Source organism: Argopecten irradians, chromosome 15 (assembly GCF_041381155.1).
Source record: "Argopecten irradians isolate NY chromosome 15, Ai_NY, whole genome shotgun sequence".
NCBI classification, from domain to species: Eukaryota; Metazoa; Mollusca; class Bivalvia; order Pectinida; family Pectinidae; genus Argopecten; species Argopecten irradians.
The window spans coordinates 4,321,081-4,341,180 of NC_091148.1; the positions used below are offsets into that span (position 1 = coordinate 4,321,081).

The 20,100-nt window shown below is 37.0% G+C and overlaps 1 protein-coding gene across 1 annotated transcript in view; it reads right to left on the reverse strand.

The window, feature by feature from the left end:
* Window positions 1–10,698: 10,698 nt before the first annotated feature.
* Window positions 10,699–20,100, reverse strand: part of LOC138309634 (serine-rich adhesin for platelets-like) — a 32,129-nt gene continuing 22,727 nt past the window's right edge. The window contains exons 11-21 of the mRNA XM_069250857.1: window positions 19,456–19,633; window positions 18,245–18,403; window positions 17,769–17,897; window positions 17,295–17,414; window positions 15,968–16,156; window positions 14,360–14,550; window positions 13,541–13,898; window positions 13,033–13,191; window positions 12,535–12,766; window positions 11,744–11,781; window positions 10,699–11,096 (exon numbers count right to left, since the gene is read on the reverse strand). Of these exons, the coding sequence (XP_069106958.1) occupies window positions 10,951–11,096; window positions 11,744–11,781; window positions 12,535–12,766; window positions 13,033–13,191; window positions 13,541–13,898; window positions 14,360–14,550; window positions 15,968–16,156; window positions 17,295–17,414; window positions 17,769–17,897; window positions 18,245–18,403; window positions 19,456–19,633 (1,899 nt within the window). The 3' untranslated portion in view covers window positions 10,699–10,950. The remainder of the gene's footprint in view (window positions 11,097–11,743; window positions 11,782–12,534; window positions 12,767–13,032; window positions 13,192–13,540; window positions 13,899–14,359; window positions 14,551–15,967; window positions 16,157–17,294; window positions 17,415–17,768; window positions 17,898–18,244; window positions 18,404–19,455; window positions 19,634–20,100) is intronic.

A 20,100-nucleotide genomic window follows, 5' to 3' on the forward strand; every position in this document is an offset into this window, starting at 1 on the left:
CCTGTTAGTGGTGTAATGATCGACCTAATCAGGTAAAGGTTTTAGACCCTGTTAGTAGTGTAATGATCGACCTAATCAGGTAAAGGTTTTAGACCCTGTTAGTAGTGTAATGATCGACCTAATCAGGTTAAAGGTTTTAGACCCTGTTAGTAGTGTAATGATCGACCTAATCAGGTAAAGGTTTTAGACCCTGTTAGTAGTGTAATGATCGACCTAATCAGGTAAGGTTTTAGACCCTGTTAGTAGTGTAATGATCGACCTAATCAGGTTAAAGGTTTTAGACCCTGTTAGTGTGTAATGATCGACCTAATCAGGTAAAGGTTTTAGACTCTGTTAGTGGTGTAATGATCGACCTAATCAGGTAAAGGTTTTAGACCCTGTTAGTAGTGTAATGATCGACCTAATCAGGTTAAGGTTTAGACCTGTTAGTAGTGTAATGATCGACCTAATCAGGTTTAATGGTAATGATCGACCTAATCTGTAGGTTAGACCTGTTGGTGTAATGATCGACCTAATCAGGTTAAGGTTTTAGACCCTGTTAGTAGTGTAATGATCGACCTAATCAGGTTAAGGTTTTAGACCCTGTTAGTGGTGTAATGATCGACCTAATCAGGTAAAGGTTTTAGACCCTGTTAGTGGTGTAATGATCGACCTAATCAGGTAAGGGTTTTAGACCCTGTTAGTGGTGTAATGATCGACCTAATCAGGTAAAGGTTTTAGACCCTGTTAGTGGTGTAATGATCGACCTAATCAGGTAAAGGGTTTTGACCCTGTTAGTGGTGTAATGATCGACCTAATCAGGTAAAGGGTTTAGACTCTGTTAGTGGTGTAATGATCGACCTAATCAGGTAAAGGTTTTAGACCCTGTTAGTAGTGTAATGATCGACCTAATCAGGTTAAGGTTTTAGACCCTGTTAGTAGTGTAATGATCGACCTAATCAGGTAAAGGTTTTAGACCCTGTTAGTAGTGTAATGATCGACCTAATCAGGTAAAGGTTTTAGACCCTGTTAGTAGTGTAATGATCGACCTAATCAGGTAAAGGTTTTAGACCCTGTTAGTAGTGTAATGATCGACCTAATCAGGTAAAGGGTTTAGACCCTGTTAGTAGTGTAATGATCGACCTAATCAGGTTAAGGGTTTAGACCCTGTTAGTGGTGTAATGATCGACCTAATCAGGTAAAGGTTTTAGACCCTGTTAGTGTGTAATGATCGACCTAATCAGGTAAAGGTTTTAGACCCTGTTAGTGGTGTAATGATCGACCTAATCAGGTTAAGGTTTTAGACCCTGTTAGTAGTGTAATGATCGACCTAATCAGGTTAAGGGTTTAGACCCTGTTAGTAGTGTAATGATCGACCTAATCAGGTTAAGGTTTTAGACCCTGTTAGTGGTGTAATGATCGACCTAATCAGGTAAAGGGTTTAGACCCTGTTAGTGGTGTAATGATCGACCTAATCAGGTTAAGGTTTTAGACCCTGTTAGTGGTGTAATGATCGACCTAATCAGGTTAAGGTTTTAGACTCTGTTAGTGGTGTAATGATCGACCTAATCAGGTTAAGGTTTTAGACTCTGTTAGTGGTGTAATGATCGACCTAATCAGGTAAAGGTTTTAGACCCTGTTAGTAGTGTAATGATCGACCTAATCAGGTTAAGGTTTTAGACCCTGTTAGTGGTGTAATGATCGACCTAATCAGGTAAAGGTTTTAGACTCTGTTAGTGGTGTAATGATCGACCTAATCAGGTTAAGGTTTTAGACTCTGTTAGTGGTGTAATGATCGACCTAATCAGGTAAAGGTTTTAGACCCTGTTAGTGGTGTAATGATCGACCTAATCAGGTAAAGGTTTTAGACCCTGTTAGTGGTGTAATGATCGACCTAATCAGGTTAAGGTTTTAGACCCTGTTAGTGGTGTAATGATCGACCTAATCAGGTTAAGGGTTTAGACCCTGTTAGTGGTGTAATGATCGACCTAATCAGGTAAAGGGTTTAGACCCTGTTAGTAGTGTAATGATCGACCTAATCAGGTTAAGGTTTTAGACCCTGTTAGTGGTGTAATGATCGACCTAATCAGGTAAAGGTTTTAGACCCTGTTAGTAGTGTAATGATCGACCTAATCAGGTTAAGGTTTTAGACTCTGTTAGTGGTGTAATGATCGACCTAATCAGGTAAAGGTTTTAGACTCTGTTAGTGGTGTAATGATCGACCTAATCAGGTTAAGGTTTTAGACCCTGTTAGTGGTGTAATGATCGACCTAATCAGGTAAGGTTTTAGACCCTGTTAGTGGTGTAATGATCGACCTAATCAGGTTAAGGTTTTAGACCCTGTTAGTGGTGTAATGATCGACCTAATCAGGTAAGGTTTTAGACCCTGTTAGTGGTGTAATGATCGACCTAATCAGGTAAAGGTTTTAGACCCTGTTAGTGGTGTAATGATCGACCTAATCAGGTTAAGGTTTTAGACCCTGTTAGTGGTGTAATGATCGACCTAATCAGGTTAAGGTTTTAGACCCTGTTAGTGGTGTAATGATCGACCTAATCAGGTAAAGGTTTTAGACCCTGTTAGTGGTGTAATGATCGACCTAATCAGGTAAAGGGTTTAGACCCTGTTAGTGGTGTAATGATCGACCTAATCAGGTAAAGGTTTTAGACCCTGTTAGTAGTGTAATGATCGACCTAATCAGGTAAAGGTTTTAGACTCTGTTAGTGGTGTAATGATCGACCTAATCAGGTTAAGGTTTTAGACCCTGTTAGTAGTGTAATGATCGACCTAATCAGGTTAAGGTTTTAGACTCTGTTAGTGGTGTAATGATCGACCTAATCAGGTTAAGGTTTTAGACCCTGTTAGTAGTGTAATGATCGACCTAATCAGGTTAAAGGTTTTAGACCCTGTTAGTGGTGTAATGATCGACCTAATCAGGTTAAGGTTTTAGACCTGTTAAGTGTAATGATCGACCTAATTAAGGTTTAGACCCTGTTAAGGTAGGTGTAATGATCGACCTAATCAGGTAAGGTTTTAGACCCTGTTAGTGTGTAATGATCGACCTAATCAGGTTAAGGTTTTAGACCTGTTAGTGGTGTAATGATCGACCTAATCAGGTTAAGGTTTTAGACCCTGTTAGTGGTGTAATGATCGACCTAATCAGGTTAAGGTTTTAGACCCTGTTAGTGTATGTTAGTGGTGTAATGATGATCGACCTAATCAGGTTAAGGTTTTAGACTCTGTTAGTGGTGTAATGATCGACCTAATCAGGTTAAGGTTTTTGACCCTGTTTAGTGGTGTAATGATCGACCTAATCAGGTAAAGGTTTTAGACCCTGTTAGTAGTGTAATGATCGACCTAATCAGGTTAAGGTTTTAGACCTGTTAGTAGTGTAATGATCGACCTAATCAGGTTAAGGTTTTAGACCCTGTTAGTAGTGTAATGATCGACCTAATCAGGTTAAGGTTTTAGACCCTGTTAGTGGTGTAATGATCGACCTAATCAGGTTAAGGTTTTAGACCCTGTTAGTGGTGTAATGATCGACCTAATCAGGTAAAGGTTTTAGACCCTGTTAGTGGTGTAATGATCGACCTAATCAGGTTAAGGTTTTAGACCCTGTTAGTGGTGTAATGATCGACCTAATCAGGTTAAGGTTTTAGACCCTGTTAGTGGTGTAATGATCGACCTAATCAGGTAAAGGGTTTAGACCCTGTTAGTGGTGTAATGATCGACCTAATCAGGTTAAGGTTTTAGACCCTGTTAGTAGTGTAATGATCGACCTAATCAGGTTAAGGTTTTAGACCCTGTTAGTGGTGTAATGATCGACCTAATCAGGTTAAGGTTTTAGACCCTGTTAGTAGTGTAATGATCGACCTAATCAGGTTAAGGTTTTAGACCCTGTTAGTGGTGTAATGATCGACCTAATCAGGTTAAGGTTTTAGACCCTGTTAGTGGTGTAATGATCGACCTAATCAGGTTAAGGTTTTAGACCCTGTTAGTAGTGTAATGATCGACCTAATCAGGTTAAGGGTTTAGACCCTGTTAGTGGTGTAATGATCGACCTAATCAGGTAAAGGTTTTAGACCCTGTTAGTAGTGTAATGATCGACCTAATCAGGTTAAGGTTTTAGACCCTGTTAGTAGTGTAATGATCGACCTAATCAGGTAAAGGTTTTAGACTCTGTTAGTAGTGTAATGATCGACCTAATCAGGTTAAGGTTTTAGACCCTGTTAGTAGTGTAATGATCGACCTAATCAGGTTAAGGGTTTAGACCCTGTTAGTAGTGTAATGATCGACCTAATCAGGTTAAGGTTTTAGACTCTGTTAGTAGTGTAATGATCGACCTAATCAGGTTAAGGGTTTAGACCCTGTTAGTAGTGTAATGATCGACCTAATCAGGTTAAGGTTTTAGACTCTGTTAGTGGTGTAATGATCGACCTAATCAGGTAAAGGTTTTAGACTCTGTTAGTAGTGTAATGATCGACCTAATCAGGTTAAGGGTTTAGACCCTGTTAGTAGTGTAATGATCGACCTAATCAGGTTAAGGGTTTAGACCCTGTTAGTAGTGTAATGATCGACCTAATCAGGTAAGGTTTTAGACTCTGTTAGTAGTGTAATGATCGACCTAATCAGGTTAAGGTTTTAGACCCTGTTAGTAGTGTAATGATCGACCTAATCAGGTTAAGGTTTTAGACTCTGTTAGTAGTGTAATGATCGACCTAATCAGGTAAGGTTTAGACCTGTTAGTAGTGTAATGATCACCTAATCAGGTAAGGTTTTAGACCCTGTTAGTAGTGTAATGATCGACCTAATCAGGTAAGGGTTTTAGACTCTGTTAGTAGTGTAATGATCGACCTAATCAGGTAAAGGTTTTAGACTCTGTTAGTAGTGTAATGATCGACCTAATCAGGTTAAGGGTTTAGACCCTGTTAGTAGTGTAATGATCGACCTAATCAGGTAAAGGTTTTAGACTCTGTTAGTGGTGTAATGATCGACCTAATCAGGTAAAGGTTTTAGACTCTGTTAGTGGTGTAATGATCGACCTAATCAGGTTAAGGTTTTAGACTCTGTTAGTGGTGTAATGATCGACCTAATCAGGTAAAGGTTTTAGACCCTGTTAGTAGTGTAATGATCGACCTAATCAGGTTAAGGGTTTAGACCCTGTTAGTGGTGTAATGATCGACCTAATCAGGTAAAGGGTTTTAGACCCTGTTAGTGTGTGTGTAATGATCGACCTAATCAGGTAAAGGTTTTAGACCCTGTTAGTGGTGTAATGATCGACCTAATCAGGTTAAGGTTTTAGACCCTGTTAGTAGTGTAATGATCGACCTAATCAGGTTAAGGGTTTAGACCCTGTTAGTGGTGTAATGATCGACCTAATCAGGTAAAGGTTTTAGACCCTGTTAGTAGTGTAATGATCGACCTAATCAGGTAAAGGTTTTAGACCCTGTTAGTAGTGTAATGATCGACCTAATCAGGTTAAGGTTTTAGACCCTGTTAGTAGTGTAATGATCGACCTAATCAGGTTAAGGTTTTAGACTCTGTTAGTGGTGTAATGATCGACCTAATCAGGTAAAGGGTTTAGACCCTGTTAGTAGTGTAATGATCGACCTAATCAGGTTAAGGTTTTAGACCCTGTTAGTAGTGTAATGATCGACCTAATCAGGTAAAGGTTTTAGACCCTGTTAGTAGTGTAATGATCGACCTAATCAGGTAAAGGTTTTAGACTCTGTTAGTAGTGTAATGATCGACCTAATCAGGTAAAGGTTTTAGACCCTGTTAGTAGTGTAATGATCGACCTAATCAGGTAAAGGTTTTAGACCCTGTTAGTAGTGTAATGATCGACCTAATCAGGTAAAGGTTTTAGACCCTGTTAGTAGTGTAATGATCGACCTAATCAGGTAAAGGTTTTAGACCCTGTTAGTAGTGTAATGATCGACCTAATCAGGTAAAGGTTTTAGACCCTGTTAGTGGTGTAATGATCGACCTAATCAGGTAAAGGTTTTAGACCCTGTTAGTAGTGTAATGATCGACCTAATCAGGTAAAGGTTTTAGACCCTGTTAGTAGTGTAATGATCGACCTAATCAGGTTAAGGGTTTAGACCCTGTTAGTGGTGTAATGATCGACCTAATCAGGTAAAGGTTTTAGACCCTGTTAGTGGTGTAATGATCGACCTAATCAGGTAAAGGGTTTAGACCCTGTTAGTGGTGTAATGATCGACCTAATCAGGTTAAGGTTTTAGACCCTGTTAGTGGTGTAATGATCGACCTAATCAGGTAAAGGTTTTAGACCCTGTTAGTGGTGTAATGATCGACCTAATCAGGTAAAGGTTTTAGACCCTGTTAGTAGTGTAATGATCGACCTAATCAGGTTAAGGTTTTAGACTCTGTTAGTAGTGTAATGATCGACCTAATCAGGTAAAGGTTTTAGACCCTGTTAGTGGTGTAATGATCGACCTAATCAGGTAAAGGTTTTAGACCCTGTTAGTGGTGTAATGATCGACCTAATCAGGTAAAGGTTTTAGACCCTGTTAGTAGTGTAATGATCGACCTAATCAGGTAAAGGTTTTAGACCCTGTTAGTGGTGTAATGATCGACCTAATCAGGTTAAGGTTTTAGACCCTGTTAGTAGTGTAATGATCGACCTAATCAGGTAAAGGTTTTAGACCCTGTTAGTGGTGTAATGATCGACCTAATCAGGTTAAGGGTTTAGACCCTGTTAGTGGTGTAATGATCGACCTAATCAAGTAAAGGGTTTAGACCCTGTTAGTGGTGTAATGATCGACCTAATCAGGTAAAGGTTTTAGACCCTGTTAGTAGTGTAATGATCGACCTAATCAGGTAAAGGTTTTAGACCCTGTTAGTAGTGTAATGATCGACCTAATCAGGTAAAGGTTTTAGACCCTGTTAGTGGTGTAATGATCGACCTAATCAGGTAAAGGGTTTAGACCCTGTTAGTAGTGTAATGATCGACCTAATCAAGTAAAGGGTTTAGACCCTGTTAGTAGTGTAATGATCGACCTAATCAGGTAAAGGGTTTAGACCCTGTTAGTGGTGTAATGATCGACCTAATCAGGTAAAGGTTTTAGACCCTGTTAGTAGTGTAATGATCGACCTAATCAGGTAAAGGGTTTAGACCCTGTTAGTAGTGTAATGATCGACCTAATCAAGTAAAGGGTTTAGACCCTGTTAGTAGTGTAATGATCGACCTAATCAAGTAAAGGGTTTAGACCCTGTTAGTGGTGTAATGATCGACCTAATCAGGTTAAGGGTTTAGACCCTGTTAGTAGTGTAATGATCGACCTAATCAGGTAAAGGTTTTAGACCCTGTTAGTGGTGTAATGATCGACCTAATCAGGTAAAGGTTTTAGACCCTGTTAGTGGTGTAATGATCGACCTAATCAGGTAAAGGTTTTAGACCCTGTTAGTGGTGTAATGATCGACCTAATCAGGTAAAGGTTTTAGACCCTGTTAGTGGTGTAATGATCGACCTAATCAGGTAAAGGTTTTAGACCCTGTTAGTGGTGTAATGATCGACCTAATCAGGTAAAGGTTTTAGACCCTGTTAGTGGTGTAATGATCGACCTAATCAGGTAAAGGTTTTAGACTCTGTTAGTAGTGTAATGATCGACCTAATCAGGTAAAGGTTTTAGACTCTGTTAGTGGTGTAATGATCGACCTAATCAAGTAAAGGTTTTAGACTCTGTTAGTGGTGTAATGATCGACCTAATCAGGTAAAGGTTTTAGACCCTGTTAGTGGTGTAATGATCGACCTAATCAGGTAAAGGTTTTAGACCCTGTTAGTGGTGTAATGATCGACCTAATCAGGTAAAGGTTTTAGACTCTGTTAGTAGTGTAATGATCGACCTAATCAGGTTAAGGGTTTAGACCCTGTTAGTGGTGTAATGATCGACCTAATCAGGTAAAGGTTTTAGACCCTGTTAGTGGTGTAATGATCGACCTAATCAGGTAAAGGGTTTAGACCCTGTTAGTGGTGTAATGATCGACCTAATCAGGTAAAGGTTTTAGACCCTGTTAGTGGTGTAATGATCGACCTAATCAGGTAAAGGTTTTAGACCCTGTTAGTAGTGTAATGATCGACCTAATCAGGTTAAGGTTTTAGACCCTGTTAGTAGTGTAATGATCGACCTAATCAGGTAAAGGTTTTAGACTCTGTTAGTGGTGTAATGATCGACCTAATCAGGTAAAGGTTTTAGCCCCTGTTAGTAGTGTAATGATCGACCTAATCAGGTAAAGGTTTTAGACCCTGTTAGTAGTGTAATGATCGACCTAATCAGGTAAAGGTTTTAGACCCTGTTAGTAGTGTAATGATCGACCTAATCAGGTAAAGGGTTTAGACCCTGTTAGTAGTGTAATGATCGACCTAATCAGGTAAAGGTTTTAGACCCTGTTAGTAGTGTAATGATCGACCTAATCAGGTTAAGGTTTTAGACTCTGTTAGTGGTGTAATGATCGACCTAATCAGGTTAAGGTTTTAGACCCTGTTAGTAGTGTAATGATCGACCTAATCAGGTTAAGGGTTTAGACCCTGTTAGTGGTGTAATGATCGACCTAATCAGGTAAAGGGTTTAGACCCTGTTAGTAGTGTAATGATCGACCTAATCAGGTTAAGGGTTTAGACCCTGTTAGTAGTGTAATGATCGACCTAATCAGGTAAAGAGTTTAGACCCTGTTAGTAGTGTAATGATCTACCTAATCAGGTTAAGGTTTTAGACCCTGTTAGTAGTGTAATGATCGACCTAATCAGGTAAAGAGTTTAGACCCTGTTAGTAGTGTAATGATCGACCTAATCAGGTAAAGGTTTTAGACTCTGTTAGTAGTGTAATGATCGACCTAATCAGGTTAAGGTTTTAGACCCTGTTAGTAGTGTAATGATCGACCTAATCAGGTTAAGGGTTTAGACCCTGTTAGTGGTGTAATGATCGACCTAATCAGGTTAAGGTTTTAGACCCTGTTAGTGGTGTAATGATCGACCTAATCAGGTTAAGGTTTTAGACCCTGTTAGTGGTGTAATGATCGACCTAATCAGGTTAAGGTTTTAGACCCTGTTAGTGGTGTAATGATCGACCTAATCAGGTAAAGGTTTTAGACCCTGTTAGTGGTGTAATGATCGACCTAATCAAGTAAAGGGTTTAGACTCTGTTAGTGGTGTAATGATGGACCTAATCAGGTTAAGGTTTTAGACCCTGTTAGTGGTGTAATGATCGACCTAATCAAGTAAAGGGTTTAGACTCTGTTAGTGGTGTAATGATCGACCTAATCAAGTAAAGGTTTTAGACCCTCTTAGTAGTGTAATGATCGACCTAATCAGGTTAAGGTTTTAGACCCTGTTAGTAGTGTAATGATCGACCTAATCAGTTTATGGTTTAGACCCTGTTTAAACGAGTGAAAGTCATATTTTCTCTATGATATAATCTACAACTATCATTTGCATAACAAGGTTAAATAGGACTCGACGTGTATGCTTTTGTATAGTGGCATCAGGTCCAACAAGCGCTCCTTGTACATGTTATAGACGCGGATAAACATGGCATGGTTGTTTGATAATAGAAATATGTACCGAATCCTTCAGATTTATTAAACTGACATGTACATTTTTTTGCTTATTTTGCCAAAATGTACAAGCAAGACAACAAGCTACGGCTCACCAGTAATACTTAGATTAAGTTCTGATGCATTTTTAAGACTTTTCATTAACTTTGCTATGTTCCAGTTTCCTAAGAAGTGATATATGTATATAGGCCTCCCAAATATAACTGATTTAAATAGGGTCTAAAACCTTAACCACAGTGTATCATAACCCGTTTGATCAAATTTCGCAATGAGAGTAAACGAACTAATACAAAAATTCTGTAACATCTATATATGTTATGTTATATAATAAATTAGCTAATCTTCAGTACTTCAGAGTTTTTTTCTATCTGTCGTATGAGGTACTGTAAATCGACTAGTAAATTTAATCTATTTGCTTCAAAACAAGTTCCCGGAGATTAACTTCGCAAATATAAAAATTCGCAAAAGTAAATTGTACGCGACAGATATTGGTTTATTGTTCCAAGGTCTAATGCTTATTTAGCTGATTGATGTTATTAATGAATTACCACAATCATGTTTAATCCAGACTTGAGTAATTGAATAATTTTACAACATAAGCTGGTAGGAATCTTTATGTTAATAATTTCTTTGTGTATTCCTTTCAAATTATTTTGATATTATATAAAAAGAACTCTTCCTTGTTGCACCACCTCATTAAAAGCCTTATCTTAAATCGTTCTCTCATCTGACGACTCCAAATACGTTCATTTTCCGATGACCTTTCAAACTAACCAATCAAATTGTAATTCATACCTTTGAATTCTGTGACGGGGAATAAATAGTAAGCGAGAGTTGTCAGAATCATTTTCCTTTCGAGTAGTCATTTCACCAAACGAACACAAAATTAAAGATATTGATTATGACGGTAAGTAATTTTTAAAATAACTAAATACTTTTCAGAGAAAACGACGTGAGTTGCGCTCAAAAAATAATGATGTAATAATGCTTACCTACACGAAAGAGAGGTAAATCTATTTAAAGACGTAATATATCAATGAAATCATGTCAATTACTACAATAACTTACTTTACAATTTGTCTTTTTAATGTTCGTAAATTGAATGGAAGATATTTTTTCTTAAGAAATGTGGTATCAATATAAAAACAATTTGTACTTTCTGTAAGAAAATTGTTGTGAGTATAAAAAGCTGTGAAGAATTAGGGACATAGATAAAAAAATAACAAACAATTCTCAGAAGTCAAGCATCAGCAAAATTAACTTTTATTAGCATAACTTATTGACAAGACTTATGAGGTAAATTAACAAGAATATAGAATAAAAATTAAAAAAAACGCCGTTATTTTTCTCACAATAAAATGATGCCTTAAAAAACAAAACAAAAAAAGATTATAAATTCCTTATAAATGTGTTGTCTGCATGTTTATGAAGCGACGAATATCTTTATACTTTTGTCTATTCATTCCCGGAATGTCCCGCCGGTTTTGAGTTACAGAAGTACTCCAACTTCCGGTTGAACTGGGTGGTCGGACGCTCTCTTTATGACCTGTTGGTATGAATTAGTAAAATGTCATTTTCTGGATTCTAATTCCAGAGTTTAATTACCTAGTAGCAACAATATGCATCATTTTTTTCTAGTAACAAGGCATCGTCGAAGATCCACGTTTGAATTCACATCCGTGAACTAGGTCAACCAAAAAATCTCGTTTCGATGACGTCAATAGAAAGCAATAAACAAATCCTTTTAAAGTAAGGTTTAAAGGGCGTTATTAATCTATAAAATGGATGCGTCCGTCCTAATAGCTTTGCAGCGTACTATCTAATTGGATGAAAATATAACTGGAAAATGTGATGGAACCAATCGAAGAGAATCTGTCGAAACGAGATTTTTTTGGCTAAGCTGACCCAAGACTCATAGGTGTAGCGTGTGTCTCCGGCGATAGGGGTAAATGATAATATCTAGAAGGTTATATTTGCTCCATTCCATCGGATAGAGGTTAAACACTAATCTTCAAAAAATGTAGTTACTATATATAGATGTTTGCTTAGAAAAGAACGATTAATCTTTAAAATATAATGTACTTTGTCAGAATACTTTTGCAGGTACTAGTTTTGCAATTTAAGTATATTTTGATACTACTGTGTTCAAGGAAGCGATTTAGGGAATGCTAATAAAATACATAAAATACTCACTATTTCTCCGCCTGTTCTTTGTTTTTGATCTTTTGTTGCTGTAAAAAAGGTATATAGACTACACTGAAGTGTTATTGTATGTTCAAATACAAATAAAAATATTATTTGTGACGCACCTTCTGTCTTTCTTTATAATATTTTTAACTTTCATGCCACCTCATTTTGACTTGGAAACATCAAACAAAACTTTTTGTTGTCTGCGGTTGTTAGACAAACTTATAAATAAAGATCTATAAAACTGGAAGATTATTAAAAAGGGTGCTCTTATACATTGTCATTGACACAACGCTCCATCAAAATAAGAAATAAGTGCAATGTGACCGGGTGAGGTGTGCTGTGGTTTTGGTTCAGTAATATGCTTCCATTAAGACTATAGTTCATATTGTAGGCTTTGTTTCATAATATCATGATTGTACTAAACGTGAATATATAATAGTTTCCTTAACGTATAATGAGGAGGTATTCTTTATTCTACTTTGCATATTAAAGAGTTATCTGTCCTTACGTGTTTAAGTTGATTTTGACGTCATTTGTTTGGGAGCGTAACGTTATGTTTTTCAGAAAAAAGTCCGATATTAGTTTCACTGGTAGCATAATGACGTCATAATCAATATATTCATAGAAGGGAGATAACTCTTTAATATAGAAAGACGAAATATAACCTTAAAATTAGCCATTGATAGCTTATTAAGCACAATAAAACAAAAATCGTTGATTTATGTGCCACTGTAGGAAATATAGGTATTGCTTGTGACTTGTTATGCTTGAATTTGAAATATAACAGAACTTACTTATTTCTCCTGAACGTTTGTTTCATTACGTCCAACCAATCCTTGACGCTGTTATGTTTATAAAGCATGAAACCAATGAAACATATCGAACAAAAACTTGTGAAGCAGAATGACGTCAGCCAGATCACATTTCGTGTGTCCTCTATGAACGTAAGATAGCGGTCTTCAGAGTCGGTGACGTCACTAGCGGAGGATGAGATTCCAGGAATAATGATCGTTACCAGGGAAGTGTCTAAAAATGAAAAAAAAATAATTCGATTTTTTTCTTATTTCATGGTTAATATGTAGAACATTGCATGTAAACTTGATTATTATAGAGTTATCGTTCATGTCTGGTAGGCATTGCGATGGCAAGTGTAACGTCGTATTTTGTAGAAAAAGAAGAAAGGTATCACAATCTCGCAAGGGAGATAACTTTTAAATATACACAGACGGAAATCGATTGCTGCAAAAATCCACAGTTGTGTCTTGTTTATTACCGCATATTTCCAGACGTACCAGAATTTCCGCCCGTATCTGTTGCAGTGACATTAATATCAAGAACTGTTCCAGCTCCAAGTGGCGAAAGGTCTGCCACCACAAATAATGACCCAGTCGCGGATATACCAAAATAGGTCGTACTGAGAGATGATTGGTCCAGAGAATACGAAACTGTGTCTACAAGAAAATTATATAGCACCTTTTATTTATCTACAATTATAGATAGAGCAAAACTAAATTGCAAATATTTCATAATTGCAATAAAGCAGTTTTAGCTGTTTTTGTGATATAAATGTAATAACGCAACGATGTACATGCAATATATAGATAATATGTTTGTAAATAAGAAAATCGAATATTCATGAGAGAGTTAACAATGCATGATGCGTTTAAAAAGATTAATGAAATTTCAAATAAAACAATAACAAGTAAATAATATCATTATAAGGTATAAGAAAATTTGTATGTTCATACTAATGAAGTTAATGAAATTAAGTTAAAACCATTATTGATATCTTTCTCTTACTATATGAAGTTGAGTAATCTGCATCAGTAGCCGTCACTATTCCGATGACGTCACTATTTTTTGCGTTCACGCTGGAAGTAAATGTGTAGATACGTTTATCAAAAACCGGAGCGTTGTCGTTAATGTCATTTATAGTAACGGTCAAAGAAGCAGTTCCTGTTAGTTCACCGTCATCGGCACTCACAATGCAACTGATTGGGGACGAGGAGCTGGTGAGGTCAAGGTCATAGGTTGCGTAGAAGGTTATCTCACCGGAAGTAGAATTTATCATAAATTGGTAACAGTCGATACTGTAACTAACGGGGTCGGATTCCGGATCAGTGACGCCATAGGATGGAGTACCAAGACTTGTACCTCTCTGTAACATAAAATCAAAGCAATATTTGTCTTCATCCTCAATATTCTAAGGTTTACTATCACTGTCGTTATATCTACCCTAGACTCTGTCGTAGCAAATATGAAGGTTCTGTTTGTGTCAACAGATGGTATAGATAGTTTAGTGTATACCAACTCAATTGAACTATAAATCATGGCGTAGCTTTGAAGGTAAGCATCGCTCCGTAATCTTGAAGGAAGATCCCTTTACGTCAGTTTCTTTCTCCTGAAATGTGTTCAATTTCATTATGAAGACAGTACAGTGGTGGATATTACGACAGTGATAACAACCACTGGATTATGAAAGATGGTAGTCCGCATGGTGGAAATGTACATTTTAGCTTTTAGTATTAGTTTAGCGTTATGCGATAAGACGTTAGGTAGATCAACCAATGAGTTTTGTACCATCGTCACGGTGAGTTGTCAGTTACAGATCTAACATACCACTTGCTCTTCATTGACCGAAAGTGAGTAAGTAGTCCCGGAGAACCCCGGAGCCTCGTTAACGTTCTCAATGATGACGTAGAGAGACTGCACGTCCGTGGCCTGTCCGTCTGATACCGTAACAGTGATGGTGAAATACCTATCAGACATGGATTCGTAGTCAATTGATAATGCTGTGGTAATAAGTCCGTCTGTAAAGAAAGTGTGAAATTGCCCATAATACACTGAAACACGTGTAATCAAGTGTAATCATCATTGCAATGGAAGGAAGACACAGAAGCAAGATAATATTCTGTATTTGCAAATTACTTTATCTCTCTTGCGGGTACATGGTGAATTGATGTGTTTGCGAACGTAACGTAATACTTTTCAACGCAAACGGGAAAAAAAACAACTTCACAATGGATACCTAAATGCAAGGGAGGTCACTCTGAACTATGCAAAGACGAAATAAGCAATGAATACAGAAAAAAAATCAATTATTAATGAGTAATAATCATTTTTAACTGTTTTCATAGTAAATCTGACATTCTGATTGGCAGATACTTTTACTTCATGTACTATGAAGAAAAAAATCCGAGAATCGCGCGAAAACTCGACGTTATCATGACGTCACAATAGAGACGTCGATGTTGCGTATTGATTAAGAAAAAAACCCAATCCATTGGAAAGTCAATGAAATCGTACGTTTAAACGTATTTTATGTTATCGAGTAGTCTGAAAAATTAATTATAAACATTGATATCACTATTTTTTAACTTCATCGTGTTATGAAATAAATTTTGTATGCAATCTTTTGTGAGAATCCGCTACGTGGACTGACACAGTTTGCGAACAAAATTTCTTTCATACCCCGATGAAGTTAAGAAATAGTGACATCAATGCTTAAAACAATTCAAATTATTGAGACTGAAAAGCATGAAAAGCTAGTACCAAAGTATCATTTTATGTGTCCTTTTTAAAATCAAATTGGATAATGAAATAGCGGCAAAACATCACAGAAATACACATATAAAATGAACCAAGAAACAGTGGTAACATGTTCAGGTTATTGATATTTGTCTACCTAGAGGATGTGGAAACGAAATTACCACCCGAAGGAAACTTTATGAACATCCAACCCGAAAATGTAGTGAATTAAACTCTTGTGAATTCCACCGAAGGTTTTGAATTTCTTGTCACATCCTAACTGTAGGGAATGGTTAGTTTTCTCCTACATAACAAAGTAAAGGATACGATAATGTAGTCTCAAAAGAAGACAACGACATGAACATAGGTCCTTCTATAACTAGGGTTTGACAGAGAAATCTTACATGGCTAAAGTAAATTACACACCAATGTATGGTACGAGAATAATAGAATCATTCCCTACCAAGAGGGTGTGACTACGAAATCACAAGGAGTAATATACAAGCGTGGGAAATTCATGAATTACCCCTCGGGTTGTGATTTCGTTGTCACAACATAATTGGTAGGGAATTATTCTTTTTCTCCCATATACAAAAGAAAAATGTGATTTACCCTTGGTGTTGACAGAGGAAACTCACGGCTAAAACCAGTGACAAATCAATGAATACTAGGATAATATAATATCGAAACATCACTTACTTGAATCAACATTGAAAACGGTCTGTCCAGAACTTGGTGAGACCGTTAGAGAATACGTTAGGGTCTGAGAGGCGGCGTCTATATCCACTGCCGTCACTTGGAACACAGACGTTACCACTGGTACGTTCTCTAACACTGACACATTGGTCGGGAACGGTAAGTTCTGAATCAGCGGAACGGTGTTTATATCTGAAAATGGGAATAATTAAGGATGACGAATTTTATAGTTCTTGATCAGTTAAACGGTGTTTATATCTGATATGGGAATTATTAAGTATGACGACTTGCACAGTTCTTGATCAGCGGAACGGTGTTTATATCTGAAATGGAGATAATTAAGGATGACGACTTGTAAAGTTCTTGATCAGCGGAACGGTGTTTATATCTGAAATGGGAATAATTAAGGATGACGACTTGTACAGTTCTTGATCAGTGGAACGGTGTTTATATCTGAAATGGGAATAATAAAGGATGACGACTTGTAAAGTTCTTGATTAGCGGAACGGTGTTTATATCTGAAATGGGAATAATTAAGGATGACGACTTGTATAGTTCTTGATCAGTGGAACGGTGTTTATATCTGAAATGGGAATAATAAAGGATGACGACTTGTAAAGTTCTTGATTAGCGGAACGGTGTTTATATCTGAAATGGGAATAATTAAGGATGACGAATTTTATAGTTCTTGATCAGTGGAACGGTCATTATATCTGAAATAGGAATAATTAAGGATGACGAATTTTATAGTTCTTGATCAGCGGAACGGTCTTTATATCTGAAATAGGAATAATTAAGGATGAGGAATTTTATAGTTCTTGATCAGCGGAACGGTGATTATATATGAAATGGGAATGATTAAGTATGACGACTTGTACAGTTCTTGATCAGTGGAACGGTGATTATATCTGAAATGGGAATAATTAAGGACGACGACTTTTATAGTTCTTGATCAGCGGAACGGTGTGTATATCTGAAATGGGAAGTGAATTTTGCAAGTGACAAGAAAAAACTATGATTTATGAATTTTATGTGAAATTGATGACGCACAGTTATGCTTCAGTGGAACTGTTGTTATACCTAAAAATGGGATTGAGTGAGAGTGAAGTCTTTATAGGCTAATCGACGAAATACTGTGCTTATATCTGAAACTAAAATGATGTTGCCGTATTGAAACTAAATTTGAATGGGTTGAAAATGCTGGAAATCAAGTCCGCTAACATAGAAGTTAAGTTATTGATCACAAATTGTTCTGCTTTCTATGTAAGAAAAGATTTTTGAGATTTGGTATTGAATTGTGTATTATTGCTAAAACATTTGTTCAACATACCAGATATCCTTAGAGACAGTACACGGGGTCCTACGCTTGTGGCGCCGTCTGTGACATCCACTAGTATATCATATCCCACGGCTGTTCCACTGATAGCCTGATTCGTGCTCACTTCGCCTGCTATTGATCCAGGGTTAAAATTCATTTCATTGGATAATGATAATTCGCATTATTTCGACATTTATATAAACAAAACAAAGTGGACAATGCAACATTAGAATATTCGCGGTTGGCGGATGACCACTGTAATTAAGGAAGTGTTGGGCCGCCAGTTAAGTTTAATGGCAACTAGTTACGAGTTACCGATATGCAGGGGCCATCTGTAAACCATTTGAAAGGTAAACAATTTCAAATTGTTTGCAGACGACCCCTGTATATCGGCTATCGTTTCAAAGGAAGATCAAGAAAGGAGATCAACTGTAAACCATTTAAAAGAGTGTTTATTTGATATCACCGCCGTATTCATAAACTTACCAGCGTTGATTTGAAATGGACATGAATCACATGACATGGTATAGGTCATACCGTCGCCTTCTGTATCCGATCCAGTAACCTGGAAAACGCTGGTTCCAGAGGCAGTGGAGGTGGCTACCAAAGTTTTATCTGTGGATAAAAAAACAACAATGAAATGAATAAAAGACTCTGTAACTGAACATCGTGTCTCCTAGGTCGTTATAATCGTACACACTGTTGGATTTTATGTTTGGAATAAGCGACGTATAGGATATTTTCTTTCAAATTCTCCCTGGTAAGATTTCGATATTAGTTTTAATGAAATTATGCAATAATATAATACTTTTATTTACTCTTTTAACTGACTTAAACGTAAACGGCATGGCGAGTTCGAGATACAAACACATTAACTATAAAGTGATAACAGCACAACAACTTAGTCGACATTTTGCGATTTTGACTGAACTTTGACCTTGATGTAAATACATGTAACTTACTTGGGAGATTCGTAAACGCTGGAGGACTGTTAGAAAGAATATACACATAAAATAATCCTGTGACATCATCTTTGCTATCCGTACAGTTGACCGTTAAAACATATCTCTTTGTACTCGTGTAGCTGAATGAATGGCTCGTCAGTGAATATATACCGTACGCTGAATAATAAATGAACATGAAATGGCTGTATGATAAGAACTTTTGAACCGATGTGACTATTTGAAAAATGCAATGGGATCGAGGATTAATATCATCCTCTTTGAAAAAAATATTCATGACGAGTTGAAATTGTATGTTGTATGTAAAAGGACTTATGTATTGTCTGGAGGCTAAAAGACTTAATTGTAGACTAAGGTAAGCTGAAAGCACTTTATTGACCTTGATGCTGACGAAGCTGTAAATACTTACCCGATCCTGATTATAGAGAATACACGGTTAGTATCTTACAATACAAGGTTTATTTTGGTGCGAGACTTAAGAGCCTAGTCATCTCGGCTTTCCGTGTCGAGCACCAAAATAAACCTTGTATTGTAAGATACTAACCGTGTATTCTGTTTATCCTGCAACCATTATGGCATTCAAAACGAAAGCAAATTGACAGTTCCTTACTTTGTTTCGCTCGAAGCGAGACGCTTCTTTGATGCGGAGGTAAATATTCATTCACTTAACCGAATGAGAGTGTACTCCTTTTTACTGCCGTGGGAAATAAATAAGCGCATTCACAAACAGTAACCGTAATTCTATTCAGTGTGATATGTCACTGAAAGGAAATGAAAATACTCAAATAACAATAAATACCCATTAAAGAATTACTTAACAATACATATCTTTGTCATGAGCCAAGAAAAAGACGACAACGCAAAACGAGATTTTCGATATCGTAAAAATGAAGTCATTTCGGTGAATGTGACGTCACGTTTTAGCGGGACTGAATGACGTTTCATTCACCGGTAGATTGAAGTTCTGGGTCAAGAAAGAAAAAGTTCCATCAGATATGGAACAAATTCACGTGATCGTATTGACGGATAAAGCATATCGTATTGACGGATAAAGCACAAGTTTATCCGGCAGGAGTTATCGGTCAGTATGTGGGACAGTTGCAGGATAAAATATTTTATTGCGTCTTACAACGTGATAATGATGTTGTTTTACGTGGACGTTGCTTAATTCTGTTACAGCTTTATATCGACGTTGACTGTCAAAAACTTACATGATCCTGATATGACTTTAACAGTGAAGTCTGAAGAGGAAGGATCTGACGCCCCCAGCAAACATGTGATAGTGTCCGATGGTGACGAGTCGCTCGTGACGATGGTGTGCAAAAGAATTTCCGATGCCGTGGTTTCTGTTACATAGCCACGTGAAGGTAGACTCGTAATTAGCGGTAACTGAAAACAAACTTATGGACTAGTTTCTTTGGCCTCATGGTGAAAATAAAACAAGTAAAAATAAGATTGCACACGCTTATTTTAGGAAATTATGTTGAAATGTTTTGATTATAAGATATACTCACGGTTATTTTATTGCAATATTTAGAGTTGAGAAATTTTTATTTAGATAATCTAGTGACTCAGTTGTAAGCAAATGGCTGACTTATACCCGTTATCCCTTATTCCAGAACACGGAATCCAAATGTTCCTTGATCATGTTTCCATTGTAACCGTCAAGATGCATGTGATACAGCAAATTATAGACATAAATTATGTTACTTTCATGGAAATTTTAAATAATTTAGATAAAAGGGATAAAAAATCTTCTGAATTATTGTATTTTATAAACCTTCTGTATAGAGCCCTTGTTTCCATGACAACCAAACTTTTGACAACCCCTCCCTCCAAAAAACGACCTCCCCCGA